The 18,192-nt window shown below is 40.7% G+C and overlaps 1 protein-coding gene across 1 annotated transcript in view; it reads right to left on the bottom strand.

Moving 5' to 3' along the window:
* Positions 1 to 2,023: 2,023 nt before the first annotated feature.
* The window catches only part of megf6 (multiple EGF like domains 6), a 41,922-nt gene continuing 25,753 nt past the window's right edge, over positions 2,024 to 18,192 (bottom strand). Inside the window, exons 24-38 of the mRNA XM_055028816.1 lie at positions 12,724 to 12,852; positions 11,893 to 12,021; positions 10,062 to 10,190; positions 9,793 to 9,921; positions 9,512 to 9,640; positions 9,278 to 9,406; positions 8,062 to 8,193; positions 7,424 to 7,552; positions 7,163 to 7,291; positions 6,134 to 6,262; positions 5,577 to 5,705; positions 5,334 to 5,462; positions 4,098 to 4,226; positions 3,848 to 3,976; positions 2,024 to 3,452 (exon numbers count right to left, since the gene is read on the bottom strand). Coding sequence (XP_054884791.1) covers positions 3,373 to 3,452; positions 3,848 to 3,976; positions 4,098 to 4,226; positions 5,334 to 5,462; positions 5,577 to 5,705; positions 6,134 to 6,262; positions 7,163 to 7,291; positions 7,424 to 7,552; positions 8,062 to 8,193; positions 9,278 to 9,406; positions 9,512 to 9,640; positions 9,793 to 9,921; positions 10,062 to 10,190; positions 11,893 to 12,021; positions 12,724 to 12,852 — 1,889 coding nt within the window. The 3' untranslated portion in view covers positions 2,024 to 3,372. The remainder of the gene's footprint in view (positions 3,453 to 3,847; positions 3,977 to 4,097; positions 4,227 to 5,333; positions 5,463 to 5,576; positions 5,706 to 6,133; positions 6,263 to 7,162; positions 7,292 to 7,423; positions 7,553 to 8,061; positions 8,194 to 9,277; positions 9,407 to 9,511; positions 9,641 to 9,792; positions 9,922 to 10,061; positions 10,191 to 11,892; positions 12,022 to 12,723; positions 12,853 to 18,192) is intronic.

Raw genomic sequence — 18,192 nt, 5'->3', positions numbered from 1 at the left:
TGGACACTCAGTACGGTTCCAGAGAACAAGCTGAGCAAGAGCGGTGCGGAGCAGCCATGCACATGGTTTTATTATGACAAGCCTAATCAGGACAGGCGTGGTGGCACAACCAATTGGAAGGCCTTCATTTGTTCATGGATTAGGCTGGATTTTAAAAAAAAAGCAGGCCAGCAGCATCAGTTTAGAGGGACGGATGCATTTATCCAACATGGGATATTTCTGGAACAAGCTGAACATAAATAGGGTTTATATGTTCATGTTGATGTTCATGTGCAGACTGGAGTCCAAGTTTCCTTTACAAGCTCTTTCCTGCATAGAACTCCACCTAGTGGTACAACTACAAAATGTGCCTCAACTCATATGGCCATCATTTAGAAAATAACGCCAAAACATAAGTGTGATTTTTTTTTTTTTTTTGTCCTCTCTTCTTTTCAAAGGCTTTAAACATTTAGAGTAAAAATTTCAATCTTAGCAAAACACACATCCAGAGTGTGGGAGAGTTTCTTGATATGGATCTTTTTACGTTTAACATTTATTTTTTCAGTCAACAACTGCCCTAATGGTGCAAGACGTGTTGAAATGATTCCCCCACCTCCTCCACTCATTTCTTTATCTGTGCAGACAGCTTTGTCAGCGATAGTTCAAAACACCACGGCCCTCAGGGGGATCCGGTTCAACGCAGAGGGCCAGAAATGATCTCTGGGACATGAAGCTATGGCAGCGAAGTGATAGAATCTCTTTTGTGAAGAGTGGCGTACGCTTAATTACGGCGAAAAAGTACCCATGATGCGATCTTAGTGTTTACGGGCTATTTCATTGCTGGTTTCCTGCCACCCCCCCTCCTTGCTCTTTCTCAGCCTCTTGATAAGTATGTATCCATGCAGCAGCTTGGATTTCTTCTTGTTTTTGCCAGAAATCTTTAAAAATTCATTAAGAGATAATCAGAAGAAAATTGACATTTTAAAATTTTAACACCAGTCAGAAAAATAAAGATTTTCTCTGAGGCAGCTCCAGAATCAAGATTAAACAAAAAATGATCTCAGTCATGAACTATAATTGTAAGCATATTTAAGGTCTGGTATTCAATATCTTCTAAATCTTACCAGAAAAATCTATTCTAGCGTGCCAGCTCCCTCCTCGCCCATCTTCATGCATGGAGGGGCAGATACAGTGGTGCAGTGGCCACCCAGAACACGGTGGATGGATGGCGTCTCTGGGCCTGTTTGACTGGAAACAGGTGTGTGTCATCTGAAGATGAAGGCCCAGCCGATAAACATTATTGGAGAACATCTGCTGCTTGTCACAACACAGGGTGAGCTGCAGCGCTCCAACATCCATCAGCCACACCGGAGACTGGATCTGTGTGTGTGCGTGAGGTAAGGGGGCTCGATCCCTCGCTGGTGAGTCCGTTCACCCATCACTCACCCCGGGGATGCTGGATGGATGGTGGAAAAGGGGGAGAAAGCTCGGTCCAGGCGCTTTGCCGGACCACGTTTGCCCGTGGCCATTAGTCGTGGACATGCTCCAGTGAGCTTGAAAAATGTCACTGGGAAGTGTGCACTTGCTATCTGACACACACACGCATGGTCAGACACACAAGTCAAGATCATATCTCAGGTGCACAGACATACACACACACACGAACACGCACGGTTTTGTTGTACTCAAAATTCATTGAAATTGATACAAAGCAAAATATTATACAAGAAATGCACAGTTCCAATGTTTGCAAGAAACAAAACCCCAGAAGAAAATATTAACAAAACACATTTCACAATTCTTACGTAATGTAGCACAGCTGAAGTGACCCAGATTGGCCACTGACAGATGCAATTTGTGTTTTAATTATTAGGAAAAATACAACAAGATAATTGATAAAGAAGCTTAAATTACATGTATTTCCGTAGAGTTTTGGAGTAAATAAACTGTGAGGATGACACTATTACAGCCTGAGCTAAATTGTTTCAATAAAAATGACAAATCTAAAATATTTTTTCTCACATAATATGTAACAGGAAAAAAATTCGCAGACACAATGTTTTATTTAAATAATATGAATATGCAAAACATTCTTTGGCTGTGCACGCCATGTACACTGACTTCAAAGACATGGAGCTGGATACAAGTTTTATCTTATGAGAAATAGGACAATTGTAAGGGAGAAAAAAACTTTTTACAGATTGACTGAGTAAAAACTTACTCGTATCAAGACTTAACTTTCTCACCACCATGTTTCACCATGAGCATGGTGTCATGAAATCCATGCAGAGTTCTGCATTCAGGACAAATTTGACTGGCTTGTCAACTCCTTTACTCATATGTGTGTGTGTGTGTGTGTGTGTGTGTGTGTGTGGGTGGGTGTGTTTTTTTTAATTTTAGCAAACTCCTGAGGCCTTCGCAGAACAGCTGTAATAAAACTGAGATTAAATTAAACATAAATGGGCTCTTCTGATCTAGCTATGTCTGAATTATTGGATTTTATTAAACGGTGCCCGATTAAAGAGGGCTGAATACAAATGCATACCACACACTTTAGATTTTTGAAAATTTTTGAAAGCCATTCACATTTTTCTTTTCCTGTTACTTTGTGTTGAACAATCGCATACAATCGCAAAGAAATCCAAAGTGTATAATCCAGTGGTCTCAAACTGCAGTCCTCGAGGGCCAGAGTTCTGCAACGTTTAGATGTGTCACTTGTCCTACACACTTGAATGAAATGTTGAAACTGCAGTTAAACTCTACAAAGCTCTGCTAATGAGCTAATATTGGAGCCAGCTGTGCTGAACAAGAGAGACATTTAAAATTTGCAAGACACCAGCCGCGAGGACTGGAGTTTCTAAAAGTAAGAATACTTTTCTTGTTCCTTTGGTATCCGACAATATTTTTCTATTGCTTGAGTTCTCTGGTACCTGTACATTTACTTATGAAAAATGTCATGAAGCTGCTCTTATTTGAATGATTTTTAATCAAAAGTATCATATAACGTTTCTACACACTAAAACTTAGTTTGAAATGCATTATGCAATTGAACAATTGCTGAGTTCATTGTTTTATCATGAAATGGATCATTACTGACTCAATATATGTCAAAAGGATCCAATTTCATTCAATGTATCAGCTGCTCTGCAGGTATTTGTGTGTGTTGTAAAACCAGCTTGAATCAGACCTGAGTTTATGGTCCTCCAAAGAAGTTTCACATGCTGGTACCTGTGGTTGATTGTCTCAGACTCAGTGAAGGAGTGCCAGCCTCTGACAACTGAGTACCAGCTACATAGATCCAATGTAAGCTTCTCAAAGATGATCAGAGCAAAGCTACGCAGAGCCAAGTCCCGACTTTGAGTGTCCAGTCAGGAATTTTCACCTCTGTTTGGGTTATGTGGTTTTGCTGCCTGTTTTTCTATTTCTGTGAGACACAGACATATTCAGCACTCCTGAGGTTTGGTGCAGCCACGCTGAAAATGGAAGACAGGGGAGGAGGGAAAAAAATGCAAAAAGACATCAGCACTAGTTGAAAATCAAAAGCAAATGTTCAGGGGTTTCTGAAGAGGAGGTAAATGCTCTGTAGTTTCCCCCGTGCACTTTGCTGTGAGTAGGTAAAACGAAGACAGCCTAAAGCCTAGCCTCATGCTGAGTGCAGATTAAAATAGCTGTCAGGAGAAAGGAGCACCTATTGAAGGAGACAGGGTGACATGCAGAGTGATGGTGCTCAGCCTCTCACACTTCAGGACACAGTATTTTACCGAAGCTGGTTCAGCTTTACAGCCTGCGACCTTATGTCCCGCTTCGCTTTAGCTTTGCCGTTTTATGTCGGTGCAAATGTGAATGGCAATAAGGAACTCAAGTTTACCTTTGCTACAAGTGGAGCCGATCCAGGTGAGCGGACAGAGACATCTGCCATTTACCCGGTCACAGTGGGAGCTATGGAAACACTGGCACAACAGGGAGCAGTTGGGGCCAAAGTGGTCTCCATCACAGCCTGACAGGAGAGGCAGAATGGGAGGAAAAACATTAGGCTTAGGAAATGAAGGAATTTGCTGCATTAGATAAAATAACAGGAATGTAAAGAGAGCTAACAAAAAATATGGTTCTGAGATTACTTTTTTCACAGCTCTCTCCCCACTGGCCTGAGGGACAGAGACATCTACCAGTGGATGGGTCACATGACACCTCGGCAGCACAATTACAGGACTTCATACAGTTCAATCCAAAGCTGCCATTGTCACATTCTACAAGTAAAAAAGAAAACACACACAAATATATCATTATCATTAGGAATATTTTCACGTCATCCTGATAGTTAATTATTTGCCTCTGTAGCATAAACTGATCAAACATAACACACCTGCCTAAAATATTCATCTAACTTATTGGTGGCTATCAAGGCACATAGACAACAAACTGCAAGGGATTATGCATTTCAATTATTAATACAATCAAACCCTTCTTATAATTATGGGATTAAAACCTGCTTAAAGGTTGTTGATCTAAAGAGGTACTTTTATACTTTTAATCTGATAAACGTGTCTCACAACTGTGGATCTGATTAGTGTGCATTTTCTAATTTATTGAACATGATAGCATGCAGTTACTTATTACTTTTTTACACAACAAACATTTATGCTTTCGATATTAGACAAGACATATGGATACATGCTCTCATACAGACTCATACACTTCACCACACAAGTGATAGATTTATAAATATTTTTATTCAACCGATAAGTTTGCTTCTCAAGAGACATGAGAGCTGTATCTCCTCAAAAATAAATGTTGGAAAAGCAATGCCAGAAAATGTAAAAATAATAAGGTAAAAATATTATTGGCATCACAACAATCAAACCCTTCTTATAGCCATGAATGGGCTTTTAGAATATTCCCACTGTCATCTCCAAATCTTTCTTTCTCATCTTATCTATTAGATTCAAGTCAAGATTGTCTGCATCTATTCCTCAGCTGCCAGACACATTTTCTGCTGGTGCTAAAGTTGTTGTGTAGATACTCACACTGGTGCTGAGGCCCCCACAAGCAGGCAGGAGGCCACAAGGACGTAACAGAAATGCATTAACCATAGGAAAGCATCTCACTCTTACTTGAAAAAAACAAACATAAAAACAACAAAAAATTTTCCCTATAATCACCTAAAAAAGAAACCCTTTCCTGTCTTTGTGACAGAATATTTTCCCTTTTATTCATTCCTTTTATGTACAAAGGAAAGTAAAAGCACACCCTCCTTAAGACAGGTGTCTAGTCCTTGATAGCTGCTATCTTGATTTTTTTTTTCAAACATTTTGTTTCATACTTCATTAATGGGTAGCCACGTGTACTATACTTACGTCTTTCACATTGTGAGCCTTGATATCCTGGTGGGCACAAACATTTGCCTGTCACATGATCGCATGCTTGGCCCATGTTACAGTCACATGTGAACTGACAATTCAATCCATAAAATCCAGAAGGACACTCTGGAAAAAAAGATATCAAGGTAAAGCTACAATTTTCAAATTACCTGTTGATTCAGTTCTTACCAAAGTGTTCATGAGTCAGCTTAAAATCTGAATTTGCAAGACTTTGCATACCAAGTTGACAGTAGTGGCCATAGTACCCAGCAGTACAGCTGCAGCTGCCAGTAAAATGGCTGCAAGTTCCATTGTTAAGACATTGGCAGTGTTGTGCACAATCAGGCCCATATTTTCCTGCAGGACAGACTGAACAAATACACAAAGTTACAACAGAAATGTACAATTGTGTACAATGGATATAAGCAGTTAACACTGTTTTTGACATAGACACAAACTCCTAAAAAATTAAGCAAATTAAGTAAGATCATAATAAATAGAAATTATAGACATCATCGTGTGAGTAAATAGGGATTATACTAAATAAGATATGCTTTTAGTAGCATCCATTTTTTCTATAAAAACAATGTTTTTGTAGGTTTCCTGACAAAAAACGTATCACTTTGCACGTCTGAAACCTGCAACAACCACAGAGATTTCCTGAGTTGCAAATAGTAATTTTTTTCATTATACTTTAACTATTAAAAGCAATTATCAAAACACAGTACACACTACTTTAAGGGACAGTACAATGAAACAAAACTATGTAGTTGGGCACCTCTGATGACTCAGAATACCTGTCTCACATTGGGGTCCAGTCCAGCCCAGTCCACACTTACAGGATCCGTCAACAGGATCACATACAGCTCCATTCTGACAGCTACAGGCGTACCTACACTGCAGACCATAGCGTCCTTTTGGACAAGCTGCAAAAATGTTAACACAAAGTCATACACTAACTAGCATGTCCTACTCAAACACACACACTTACAACACGGTACTGAAAGTCATCATGTTTATTTAACCAACAGTTCATTATGGAGATGGCAAACTAGCCTAATTTGGCACTGATATAAAAGAATAATCATGTTTCTTTGGGTAATTTAGTGTCCGGAAAACAATAAGCAAGACATCTTTGATTCCCGTGTTTATTTATTTGCATGCTTGCCAAATCCAGTGACACGGAACACGGAGAATGAGCTACTTCTAGGTTTCTGTAAACATTCAACAAGAGCAACTTAAGAGGTGGCATGTTCAAGTACACGCAGGAGGATGAGGAGGAGAACATTTAGCCCAAGCAGAACTGGAAACCCCCTGTCTGCAATCCTGCTGAATTGCTGATAAAAGGAGAGATTAAGAAAACTCGGCTCAGCCTCCTGTTTCCCGGGAATAAAAACCCTGTGATCATGAGAGGCCGCACTCTGAGGAAATGGAGAATTTGTTCCTTCAATATACAGTGAAAAATGTTGAAAACTACACCCTCATTTTGCTGCTTGTTTGTCAGTCTCTGTTGGGTCTCTTGTTTCCAAAGAACTCATTAAAGCCAATGGTTTCAAATGATGCATGTCTGCCTCAGTGGTGAGTCTCTGTTTACTCATGGGAATGGTAAAAGATAAAAAGCAGAAGAAAAGCCTGGGTTGAAATTTGTGACATGGTGTGACTCAAAGTTGAATAATAAGCTGACTCTTACGATTTCAAAGATGGACCTTTATTTTTACCAAAAACCTTTGGTAAACTGTTGTGCACCTTGTGATGTTTGTATTCGAACTATCATATGTTTCTACCATGTAGTATAATGTTGATTGATGTCATAAATAGTAGCTTACCCTGTTGGCATGATGCCCCTGTCCTTCCGGGGCCACATATGCACCTTCCAGTTACTGGATGGCACTGCGCTCCTTCAGCACAGGAGCACAGCTTTGCACAGTCCTTCCCGTAGTATCCACCTGGACAACCTGCACAAGCAAATGACTTCATAGGACTTAAACAGTTATTCCTTTGTTATCAAATATTATTTCTAAAACAAACATATTGGGTTCAATTTGAAGTAAATAAGATGATGCTTAAGGTTTTTTTCTCCAACTTACGGAAACTGCAGTCAGCGCCAATGTAGCCTGGATGACAGTAGCATGTCCCAGTCCGAAAGTCACAGCGACCGCCATTGATGCAGGTGCACTTGGACTTGCAGTTTGGCCCAAATGAACCCGCTCGACACCCTGGAGGCCACACAGGACAACCGGAAAGAGAAACAACAGTGATTTTATTTAGTTTTAGAGGGTCTAATTAATTATTCATGCTATAAGCATGTTTTTTTCTGACTCTTTCAGTGTTAACAAGAGAAAAGCATCCATGCAGCTTAGAAGAAAGCATAAGCTTAAAGGCCATGCGTAATCACTCATACAATTATTTTTCCACTGTATTCAGACTTTAGCTGTAAATAGTTACATTTATTTGTAAAAGACACTTGAGTATCATGCATCACTTCCCTTCTTCTTTATGTAATGCATTAACTTGTGTTCAGTCTATCACATAAAATTCCAATAAAATAACCTAAGGTGTGTTTATGATATGACAAAATGTGATATGGGGTGTGAACTCTTCTGAAAGTTACTATGCCCACCTTCTTGGCATGTTCCTTAACATCAGTTACCCAGGCAAATAGAAAACAAAAGCCCATGCTTTGAAATATGTCATGCTGAAATCACATAAGTAACAGCAGACTCACGAAGCTCACAGCCTGGCCCATAGTAGCCGGGTGAGCAGCTGCATTTCCCTGTCGCAGGATCACACTGCTCATGGAGCCCGGAGCATCGGCACAGCTGGCTGCAGTTTTGTCCGAACGTGCCAACAGAGCAGGCTGGGATGATACAACCAGACACATCCAGCATTACAGTCAGGTGAACCAAAGACCATGGATTAACAAGCTACAGATTAACAAGGTCATGAATAAGATCACAAGGAGAGATAAAAATATTGAGACCTACACAGGTGATCTGTTTCAGTTTCTGACAATTTTGTGATCTTAAATCTGCAGGTAAAAATAATTAAAAGTAAAGCAACGAGTAAAGCGCCACCACACTAAATGATCACATTGTCCAGCTTTGCCTGGTTGTGCAGAAAAGACCGTAAGCCGTGCACACATTCAGCAGTTTGTGGGAACAAAGACGCGTGCCATTTCCCTTTCCTCTCTTTTAGATAATTCTGTGAAAACAGCGAGGCATTCAGCACTTGACTGGTAACAAACCCAGCACTCCCAGCAACTTTCCCTTGTGCCCGAACCCGGCCGGACATTCTTTCACACACCCTCTCCGCCTATCTGCATATACACTCATCACAATAATGAATGAAGTCTCCGGACAATCAGTCATAGTGACCAAGATGAATCTGTGAACCAAACGTGTTTTCGGGTGAGACCGTGGCACTCTGCTACGCAGTTAGGCAGCAGCAGAAGGCAGCGAGGGGGACAGATAAGAAAGGACTCCAGACTAAAGAGGCAATTACAGCGCTGTCATTATGCATGTCTGCCTTCCAAAAGCCCTTATCCGCCGCCGAGGAGACAAAAACAATGCCTTCTGTTTTACTTGGCAACCGGTGTGTAACATTTATCAGATGTCGAGGGAGTGTGTGAGGAGAGGAAGGGAGCTGGAGTGGTTAGGTAGGGGGGGGGAAGAAGGAGCAGTGAGGCTAGTGAAGCTGTTCGTATACAGCCCTACAGGGTATGGTATAAATAATGAAACATTCTCATACAGTCCTGTGATAGTGAGGGTCTCACATAGAGGTGGAGTGCATTTCCTAGAATGGAGTAAACTGTAAACTTTCCCAGGAGCCAGAGAAAAGAAGGGGATTTCTAATCAGCATGAAGTGGGCAAACTGACAGCTTCTCACCTTGCCGCTAAAGATAAATATATTTTGCTGACACCAATGTTCTTTTTTGTTCTTACTTTTCTCACATCTGGACCCCGTGAGTCCAGCGGGGCAACCACAACTCCCCGACTTGTGGTCACAGGGCACCCCAGGGCGGCACTGACAACGCCGGGCACAAGAAGGACCGTAGAACCCGGGAAGGCAGGCTGATTGTCCGTGGAGGGAAACATAATTATCTCAGGAAAATGCTCTATTCTGCCTGATTCACGCAGCTGCAGTTTCTTCACCCCACTCCCCACACGCACACTCACGTTTGTCACACCTGGCTCCCCTCCAGCCTGGCCGACACTCACAGCGACCCGTCATGTGGTGGCAACTGGAACGGTGGGCACAGTTGCACCTCCGCTCGCAGCGGTCCCCGAAGAATCCCTCAGAACAGGCTTCAGAGAAACACACAGGCGTTTGTGATCAGCATGAATTCAAGCCGTGGTTACTGAAGAAGCACAACCACAGATTCAGGTTGTGGGAAGAGAGGCTCTATTTCCATCTCTTTCAATGTCAATGTGCGGTCATAGAGAGGTTCTAAATTCACCTAATTGACAGTTTTCTCCAATCCAACCAGGCAGACACAGACATTTTCCAGTCACCTTGTCACATCTCCCTCCGTTTAAGCATCCACATGTTTGTGTGCAGTTCTCGCCATAGTTTCCTTCTTCACACTCTGTCAGAGTAAAGCCAAACAATTATATTATTCATCTAGAAAATGTCATCATGCATAATCAGGATGCTTTATTATCTGATTAAGATAATAAAGCCTTTTAATATCTATTTTTTTTTGTTTGTTTTTGTGGATTGACTCACCGAACTCACAGGCAGCTCCTGTGTGTCCCGGGGGACAGGAGCACTGGCCAGTCACGCTGTGACAGTAGCCTCCATTTTGACACAGACACTTGTTAGAACACTGTTCCCCATAATGTCCTGATGGACAAGCTGCATTCACAAAGGTAAAAGTTTACAAAGAAGATAAAAAAGAGCTCAGTGTATATGGTAAGGTTGAATTATAGCTGCTTGTCTTGCTATAATTACTGAGACTGTTTCCAAATTTTGTAGTCTTTTTAAACAATCTTAGGAATTTTACAGGAAACTGAAGTGAAGGAGTGTGACACAAAGTAGTGAATAACAATGAAGTGGGAGCAAACAAACAAAGTGGGAAACTGTTTCATCCATTTATATTTAGCTTTTCTTACTTTGGTGCACATGAAAGAATTTTAAGGGACGACTCATAAATCAGTAAATGGAGTCCAACTGTGTGTTATTCTTAGCATCTGTGAAGGTCACAGAGGAACTTTTGTTCAACAGCATCACAAAGACCACAGAACTCACCAGAGAGGTGATAAATAAAACTGTGGAGAATTTTTTAATTAAAACAATGTTTCTAAAAAAAAACACAACAATATGTATATCCCTGAATATATCATCCCAACTGTGAAGCATGGTAGTGGCAGCATGATTTTCATCTCAAAACTCTCAATACAAAGTTGATGCATCCAAACCCCTAAGACGCGCTGCAAAGTATTAACTCAGGCTGAACTTCAAAGCATCAAGCCAAATGTTGAAAATCATCTAACTCTGTCCTTCCGCTTCACAGTTATGTGCTACATTGTATTATTTTGTGAAATAGCACATAAAATCCCAATGAAATTAATTGAAATATGTAGTTGTAATGTGAAAATAAATTATATGTCAAGTTTTAAAACTGTGCAGCTTTGTTTTTAAATTGACCCAAGTTTCTTAAAAGTGCAGTGTCTGGTAATACTGTGTATGGAGTCATGTGCTAAAACCATACTGAGATATTGTGCAGCCTCTTTCCTCACATCTCTGTCTAATCACTCCTTAAACAGAAGGTTCCAGAGGCACAAAACCAAAAAACCAAGTTGCAAAAACCAAAACTCCAACATCACTAAAAGATGTTTGATATTTTTTTAAAACACTGATAGATCTGAGTGTGCAACAGTTAATGGACGTTCAATGAGTTTCACTTATCTACTGGTTCACCACAGGTTTAATGTCTCTTTTTCCTACTATTTATCAGTGACTGTGTATTGAATAGTAACGTTTTTGGAGGATATTCTTGCCCTCTTCTTTTACTTCATGTTATCGGTGCAATAAAAAATAGTCCATCCCTATCTGTACTTTTAAGAAAATCTTCTGAAATGATTGCTCTTCTTTTAATTTGTCTCTGGCCAATATGACTAGACTTGGTAATCCGACTGAGGTGGCTGGTAAGATTTTGGTGAGGACTCAAATCCAATCTGTGGACTTTCAGGTGCTGAGGAAGGTTACCTCTGTCATGTTATGTTCGGATCATCGTCTCTTTCCAGCTTCTTGCCTGCCATAAAAAAAAGAGACATAGAATCTCTTTTGTACCTGATGTTATGGTTGGGCTTAATAAACTAAAACTATAAGCGCTCTTGCCTGTCATATTCCATTTTACACTTTGTGGACACTGATGTGACCACAAAGCGGTTCTGTTCCGGTCGTCTTCTAGAACAAAATAAGTGCTGTGTTGTGTATTGTGTTTCAATTTATTGTGCTATTTGATGAGCAAACATGTTGCAAATTAATTTCCTATTTTCATCCAACCATTGAGGCTATAAAGTTTGTAAAGTTACTGAAGTGGTGAAATACTCACGCAGTTGGCAATGGGGTCCAGTCCAACCATCTGTGCAGCTGCATCGCCCAGTGACGTGGTCACAACTGCCCTCATTCTGACACTTACAGGTCTGACCGCAGTCCTTTCCAAATCTACCTTCTTGGCATTCTGACAATGCAAAACATACGTGGGCACAATGACACAATGACTAAGTATTGCCATGCAACAGAAAGTCCTCCACAGAAAAACTGCAGAAGACCAAGCTTTAGTGTTATATCTTCAGCAAGGTTGGTTTCAAATAAACGCATTGCTAACTGAAAGGTGAACTTGACATTTGGCGCTTGAGAAAAAAACAAAATGTGCAAATGGCAAAGATAGATCATTAGCTCATATTAGTGGCTTTCTGCTGACTCGAGCTCTGATAGCTGGAACCACAAAATGGCTGCGGAAAAAGCAAAGCCATGAATAAAGCTGCAGAATCACAGACTTAGAATTTTAGTGGGCAATTCACAGGCTTCATTAAAACAAACCCATGAAATCCTCAAGAAACTTCAGCATGAAAACACTTATTGGTTAGCTGCTAAAAGACTCTTCCAACTTATTTTCTCCCTTCCCTGATTCTGATCTCTGTATACATGTGGGTGCATTTATCTAGAATAGACCTCAATTAAACCCCGGGTGCCAGAGGGCACTCTCGTCCTCCCTCCACTCTCCTCCCTTACGCATCCCTAAAAAAGTCATTGGCAATGTCTCATTATATAGATAATTGTTTACAAACACATCTTAGTTGTGCTTTTAGGAGAGGATGTCGTGAAGGGCCGCAGCGAGGGCCTCCCTCACACCCTGTTTTAATGATGTGGCTTCCATTACCCAGAATGCAGTGTGGTCCTGCCCAGCCGGCGGTGCACAGGCAGGCTCCTGTGATGTGGTGGCAGCGGGCACCGTTCCTGCACTCGCACATCTGGCCACAGTCAAGCCCGTAAAAGCCGTCCGGGCACGCTGTGGGCCGAGATAAAACATCCGACTGGTTAGAACTGGCAGCGCAAAAGGTTTGATGCCAGCTTTTTTCACATACTTCTCTCTCTTTCTAAAAAGTCTTACACTTCCCCTCCTACTTTCCCTCTCAGTCCTGCCATCTCCCCAAAATACCAATATCAAATTGCAGTACCACGCTGCGGCGGCAGCTGAGCGCCTGCGTTCGTTAAGTGAGCTCCTGTCCCCCACATGTGTGGTGGATCTGGGCCACATCAAAGTTTATGGCGGATCAGAGGCCTCCCTCAGCCCCCTCCTTTCTTTAGGGTAGAGGGGGCACGAAAAGCCGGTAAATAGAGCACCTGCTGTGTGCACAGGCCCCTCCAACCTACGGTAAAACAAAGCCTGGTTACTGTTCTCCACACACATACCTACGATGCTGCTGCAGAAACAAGCAGATGCCAGTCTGAGGGTCTGTTTCCCATTCTCGGTGAGGGCTAAAAGTCTGTTAAAGTGTGCACAAAGTCAAGTGACACTCAGAGTTTTCTAAGCATGGTGTCCACTCTCAAAAAAGAAGCTAGCCAGAGGCTGGAGCATGAATGGGCCTTTTCCACCACCAGGATGTAAATATTGTCAGCAAACATGACTTCATTCAGGCAAAAGCTGAAACTAAACAATGAAAATGTGTATAGTACACAATTTAGCTGTGTACCATCCACTAAAACTTTACATTACAGTTTATTGCCATTTTGTTCATTTCTGACCAACAATCTCATTCCTCATTTATAACTGATAGCAGACTTGATTAAACCAAAATTATTCCAATTAACCCTCTGTGAGTAGATATGATTTATTGGAGTCTTAGAGTTTGATATCAACAGCCCCATGGAAGCTGGCACCATTCACATCCACTAAGGTTGGTTATGATAGGAACAAAACTGTAAAGGGAGGAAATGATGAAGGGGAAAGAGGGTCTGCTTCCTCTTTGGTGCCTTGGTTTTCTGCTACAACAGCCAAACCTGAGCAAGAAATTTGATGAATATTTTCCAAGGGGGGAGGAATCATCTTTCTTTAATGCCGCATCACCTTTTCCTCTTCTCCTCATTTCAGCTCTTTTACCTCAAGGCCTTACACTTGTGAAAGCATCTTTCCTGCTCAGCAGTTTCTCGCCTGGTCACTGCTGTGTTCCCACGCTGACAGCATGACGTCTTTGCCTGTCTTAGAAGTGGTTAGAGAGCAGTTTTATTGAAGCTGGCCCACTGAGGATGCTGTCATCCTAAAACAGCTGTACATTAACTTAGCGGTAGCAAAATGGACACTTTATTGTCTGTTTATTGTCTGGACTGTATTTGACACCATGGCAACAAGGAGAGGATTACCCTGGGATATTTATCTGCAAATTCCACAGTGGCTCAGCACATTAAAATATGAACAGTTATAGTGAAACACATTCACTGTGCTAAGTCCTTACATGTAGTTGAGAATGTACTTCACTTTTTCATGCCAGCAGGGGGCGGCAAGTATTCATATTCACAGCAAGGCACCAATGTGGCCTCTGGTAGCAGAGCATTGACATATAGTATTTATAAATATAGACTCTTCCCTATGATTCTTTGTTTATAGGTAGGAACAGATGTTTTAGCCAAAAGCCACACACACAGAGACACACACACACGCACGCAAATGCACATACGGGCCATCAATGAAAGCCTCCATCTCTTGACTAAATGAGCTCTTTAAGACAGCGGGATTATTTCCAGATCCCTGGTTGTGTAAGAGCCACTGCTGTCAGACTATAAAGAAGGTCCAGGGACCACACAACCAGCGAGAGCACACCACAGAAACAGACCGGAGAAACAGAATGCAGAATAAAACTTCCTGGTGCCAATCAGGGCCTAAACAACAACTAAACAAGCAACAATAACACGGATGTATCGACGTTCGTTGAGCCGGAGTTCTTTCTTCTGCAAACAAAAGGCAGCATTTTGAAGCAAACATCAAAGATGCAGAGCAGTGCAATCCACATTAATTGTACCTGGAGAAGTAAAAGTTCTAGTCGTAACACAGAAAATAGGCCTCTTTTCTTTAATAATAATTGACTCAAATGTTTCCCATCAGCACCACAACAAGGCTTCTGACAAAGTCACATGGTATATAGGAATCCCCGAGAAGCTACAGCACTCTTCACAATTATTTATACCCCTGGTAAAGAGGTGTAAAAAATCATTTTTTATTGCAGCAGTACGGTCTGACACACACAAAGAAAAATCTCAAGGTGAGAAACAATCAAAACCGCAATTTGTACAGTTTTTTATTTCTTATTTTCATTTTACCTTCATTTACACAGGTTGTCTAATTGAGAACTAAAATATAATTTACAGGAGAGATTTGTTCATTATTGTTACTTGTTGCCTCTTCTAATATGTCTAGTAATATAAATACAATTCTGACTTTATTTTACCTATTTTTTACCTTTTGAGTCCATGAACTAATATATTTCCCCTTGGAAAAAGATTGCACGACACAGAAGTCCTTGCCTTTTTGTTGTTCTTTAAAATGGGAAAATGTAGACTATATGACTATTTTATATTCTTACCATTTAAGAAAGAAGACATACATTAATCATTATAACTTTGAAAACAGAAACAAGAACAGAGCTGCCTGAATAAAGTCGTGCAGAGTGATAGTTAAATAGTTTAAAACAACTCAAACTGTGATAAACAAAACCAGATGAAGACCCAGGTTCATTTTAACACCACACACAGAGAGCATTATGGTGAGAGAAGGTAAAAATATCCAAAGCTCAGAAACCAGTTGCATCATCAGGCCTCTACCCAATTGTTTGGGAAGAATACTAGAAGAAAGTATAGAAATTTTTACCGTCACAAATGTAAATGTGGGCAGGTTGATTCTTGGACTTTGTGACTGGAACCATGTGCTTTGGTCAGATGAGATTACGATTAAGCCTTTCCACCTTTATATCCACTGTTAGGGATAGTGGAGGATCTGTGATGTTGTGGGCATGTTTACCAAAGGCCATAAAAGGTGCTTGTCATCATTAACTATTTGAACTGCAAAAATCTTTTAAATACTAAAAATCAGGTAACTTCCACCATAAAATACTTTCTGCTGGTAAGTCTGAATTTCTCCACCCAGGGACAACAAATATACACTTCTATTCTGTTCTACTATATTCTATTCTATCTAACGCTCAAGAGCTAAATGCTACATAAAACGTGTGGATTGAGCTAACGAGAGCACAACGAACAAAATAAGAATGTAGATCATCTGAAAAAACTTTTTGTCCATTCATCTTTGTATCTTCAACCTTTTAGAGGGAAGCTCTACAGAGAGAACATTCAGAGTGTTCACACATCAGAACATTTCTTGAGTAGGAAAATTGCACACCTTCATTTTGACTGGCTCACTTTCATCCTGCACTTTTGAAAATGGACTAAACCGCCTCGTCAACATAATGCAGTAATAACTCACTAACAAGAAACTGCGCAGCAAGAGCTGTTGGCGAACCAATAGATTATTTAGGATGTTGGTCTGTTACATGAGTCAAATGCAAATGTAGCAGAGGGAAAGACAGTGGCATCCTGCAATGGTGGCACAATGTAAAGCGAGTTATAAGAAGGAATTTAATGTTTTCATATCACATATATGTATGTAAATCTTGTCATATCCTGCCTTGGTTTCACTTTCTTGACCATCTTGCTAGATAGGTCGGTTGTTTTACTACTTTCAGTTAACTGCACCAAGGTTTACTTGCAGATGAACCATGAATGAGATTTCCATTTGTCTTGACCAAATTTCCCTTGTTTGGTTCCTGGCAGAGATCATGATGTGGACCACCCGAATAAAGGAACTCTGGTCTGCTTTAAGAGTTGTCCTACTGTCAGACTGATCGGATGTGCACCAATCATTCTCCCTCTCCTCCTACTAACTTTTTACTTTCATAAACTTTGAAAATAATTCTATATTAATTGCCTGTGTCTACTCTGACTTCTCAAAACTCCAGTAGGTTGTGGCAGATTGTATTGAATCAAGTTCTGCCAGAGATTTCTTTCTGTTAATGGGTAGTTTTTGTTTTTCTCTACATTGTCACTACATGCATGATTGGTATGAGGGATTGCTGTAGTGATGACTCAATGCAACCGATTTTGTACTGTTGCTATGTGTTCGATCAGAAGGAGTGAATGCTCTAAATCAAAGACTCGATCCAATCTGCTGGGTTCCTTAGAAAGAAACTTTTTAAGCTGCCTTGAGCTGTACTGTTGAATGACTAGGATCAGGATCAGGTAGAATATACTGTATATATGAATTAATTAAATGACTTTTTTGTAAACTACCTCCAAACTACATTTGTTGGGAATTGGCACTATATGAATAAACTGACCTGGAATTAAATTGAACATTCAAAGTGTTGACAGCAGGGGTGACTCAAGCTGTGGGAATACATATGATTATGTGTAAATCCACCTGTGTGGGATTCTTCACCCATACTGAATAAAAGAGGTCATATTAAAGATTGGATTTTTATTCAACCCTTTTAGTTTCAAATTATATGCGGCCAAAACATAAAAGGGAGAAAGACAAGATATGATGCACATCTTTTCCAGGAGTTCTGATAATTGTGAAGGAAGGAAGTGTTCCAGTAAAGATTGCAAGTGTTTATTAAAGCTCTCTTTGAGTAACAGATAAACTGAAGAGGTCTGGATTGTCTCACAGACCAGGCCCTTCCAGAATCCTACTTGAATGAGAGACTCTGCAGAAGACCAAGTAATTGGACACCTCTGTTTAAACCTTAAGAAAATGAAATTCAGTCAGTCCGATGGCTGCATTTCTATAACAATATCTAATCAGAGTGATGACTGCACGGGAGACCATCAGACTGTTATGACTAGGGATGTGAAGCTCTGTTCCAGGGTGACATACCCATGATTTAAGAAGCCCTGCATACTTGGAAGGTGGTATGAATTTCATTGGCTGGTAGTGAACTCACAGTAAATCTTTTGGCCTGTAATAACACAAGGCCACTTCAAGCCAAAGGACTATAATCAAGAATGAATTTGTTACATGGATGAAATTTTTGAACTGTTGCAGTTCAGGACAAACATGGTAATGATGAGATGAACAGTGTCATGAATAGCTTGCTACGACAGCATGGCTGCAGAGACACACTCCATCTGTCTCAGAATGACTAATACAAATTACATCTTGGGATTTGTGCGGTCTTAAAATGGTTTCAGTTATGACAGGCTGGTGATTCATGGGATTCAGCAAAACTGTGAAACATGAAGAAATGTCCTACAGCACCCTCTAGTGTATTTGGAGTTCAACTGTTTGTGAACGTTGGTGTCT

This window comes from Poeciliopsis prolifica, unplaced genomic scaffold, assembly GCF_027474105.1.
Source record: "Poeciliopsis prolifica strain line A6 unplaced genomic scaffold, Auburn_PproV2 SCAFFOLD004, whole genome shotgun sequence".
Lineage (NCBI taxonomy): Eukaryota > Metazoa > Chordata > Actinopteri > Cyprinodontiformes > Poeciliidae > Poeciliopsis > Poeciliopsis prolifica.
This window is presented reverse-complemented; position numbering and strand designations above follow the sequence as displayed.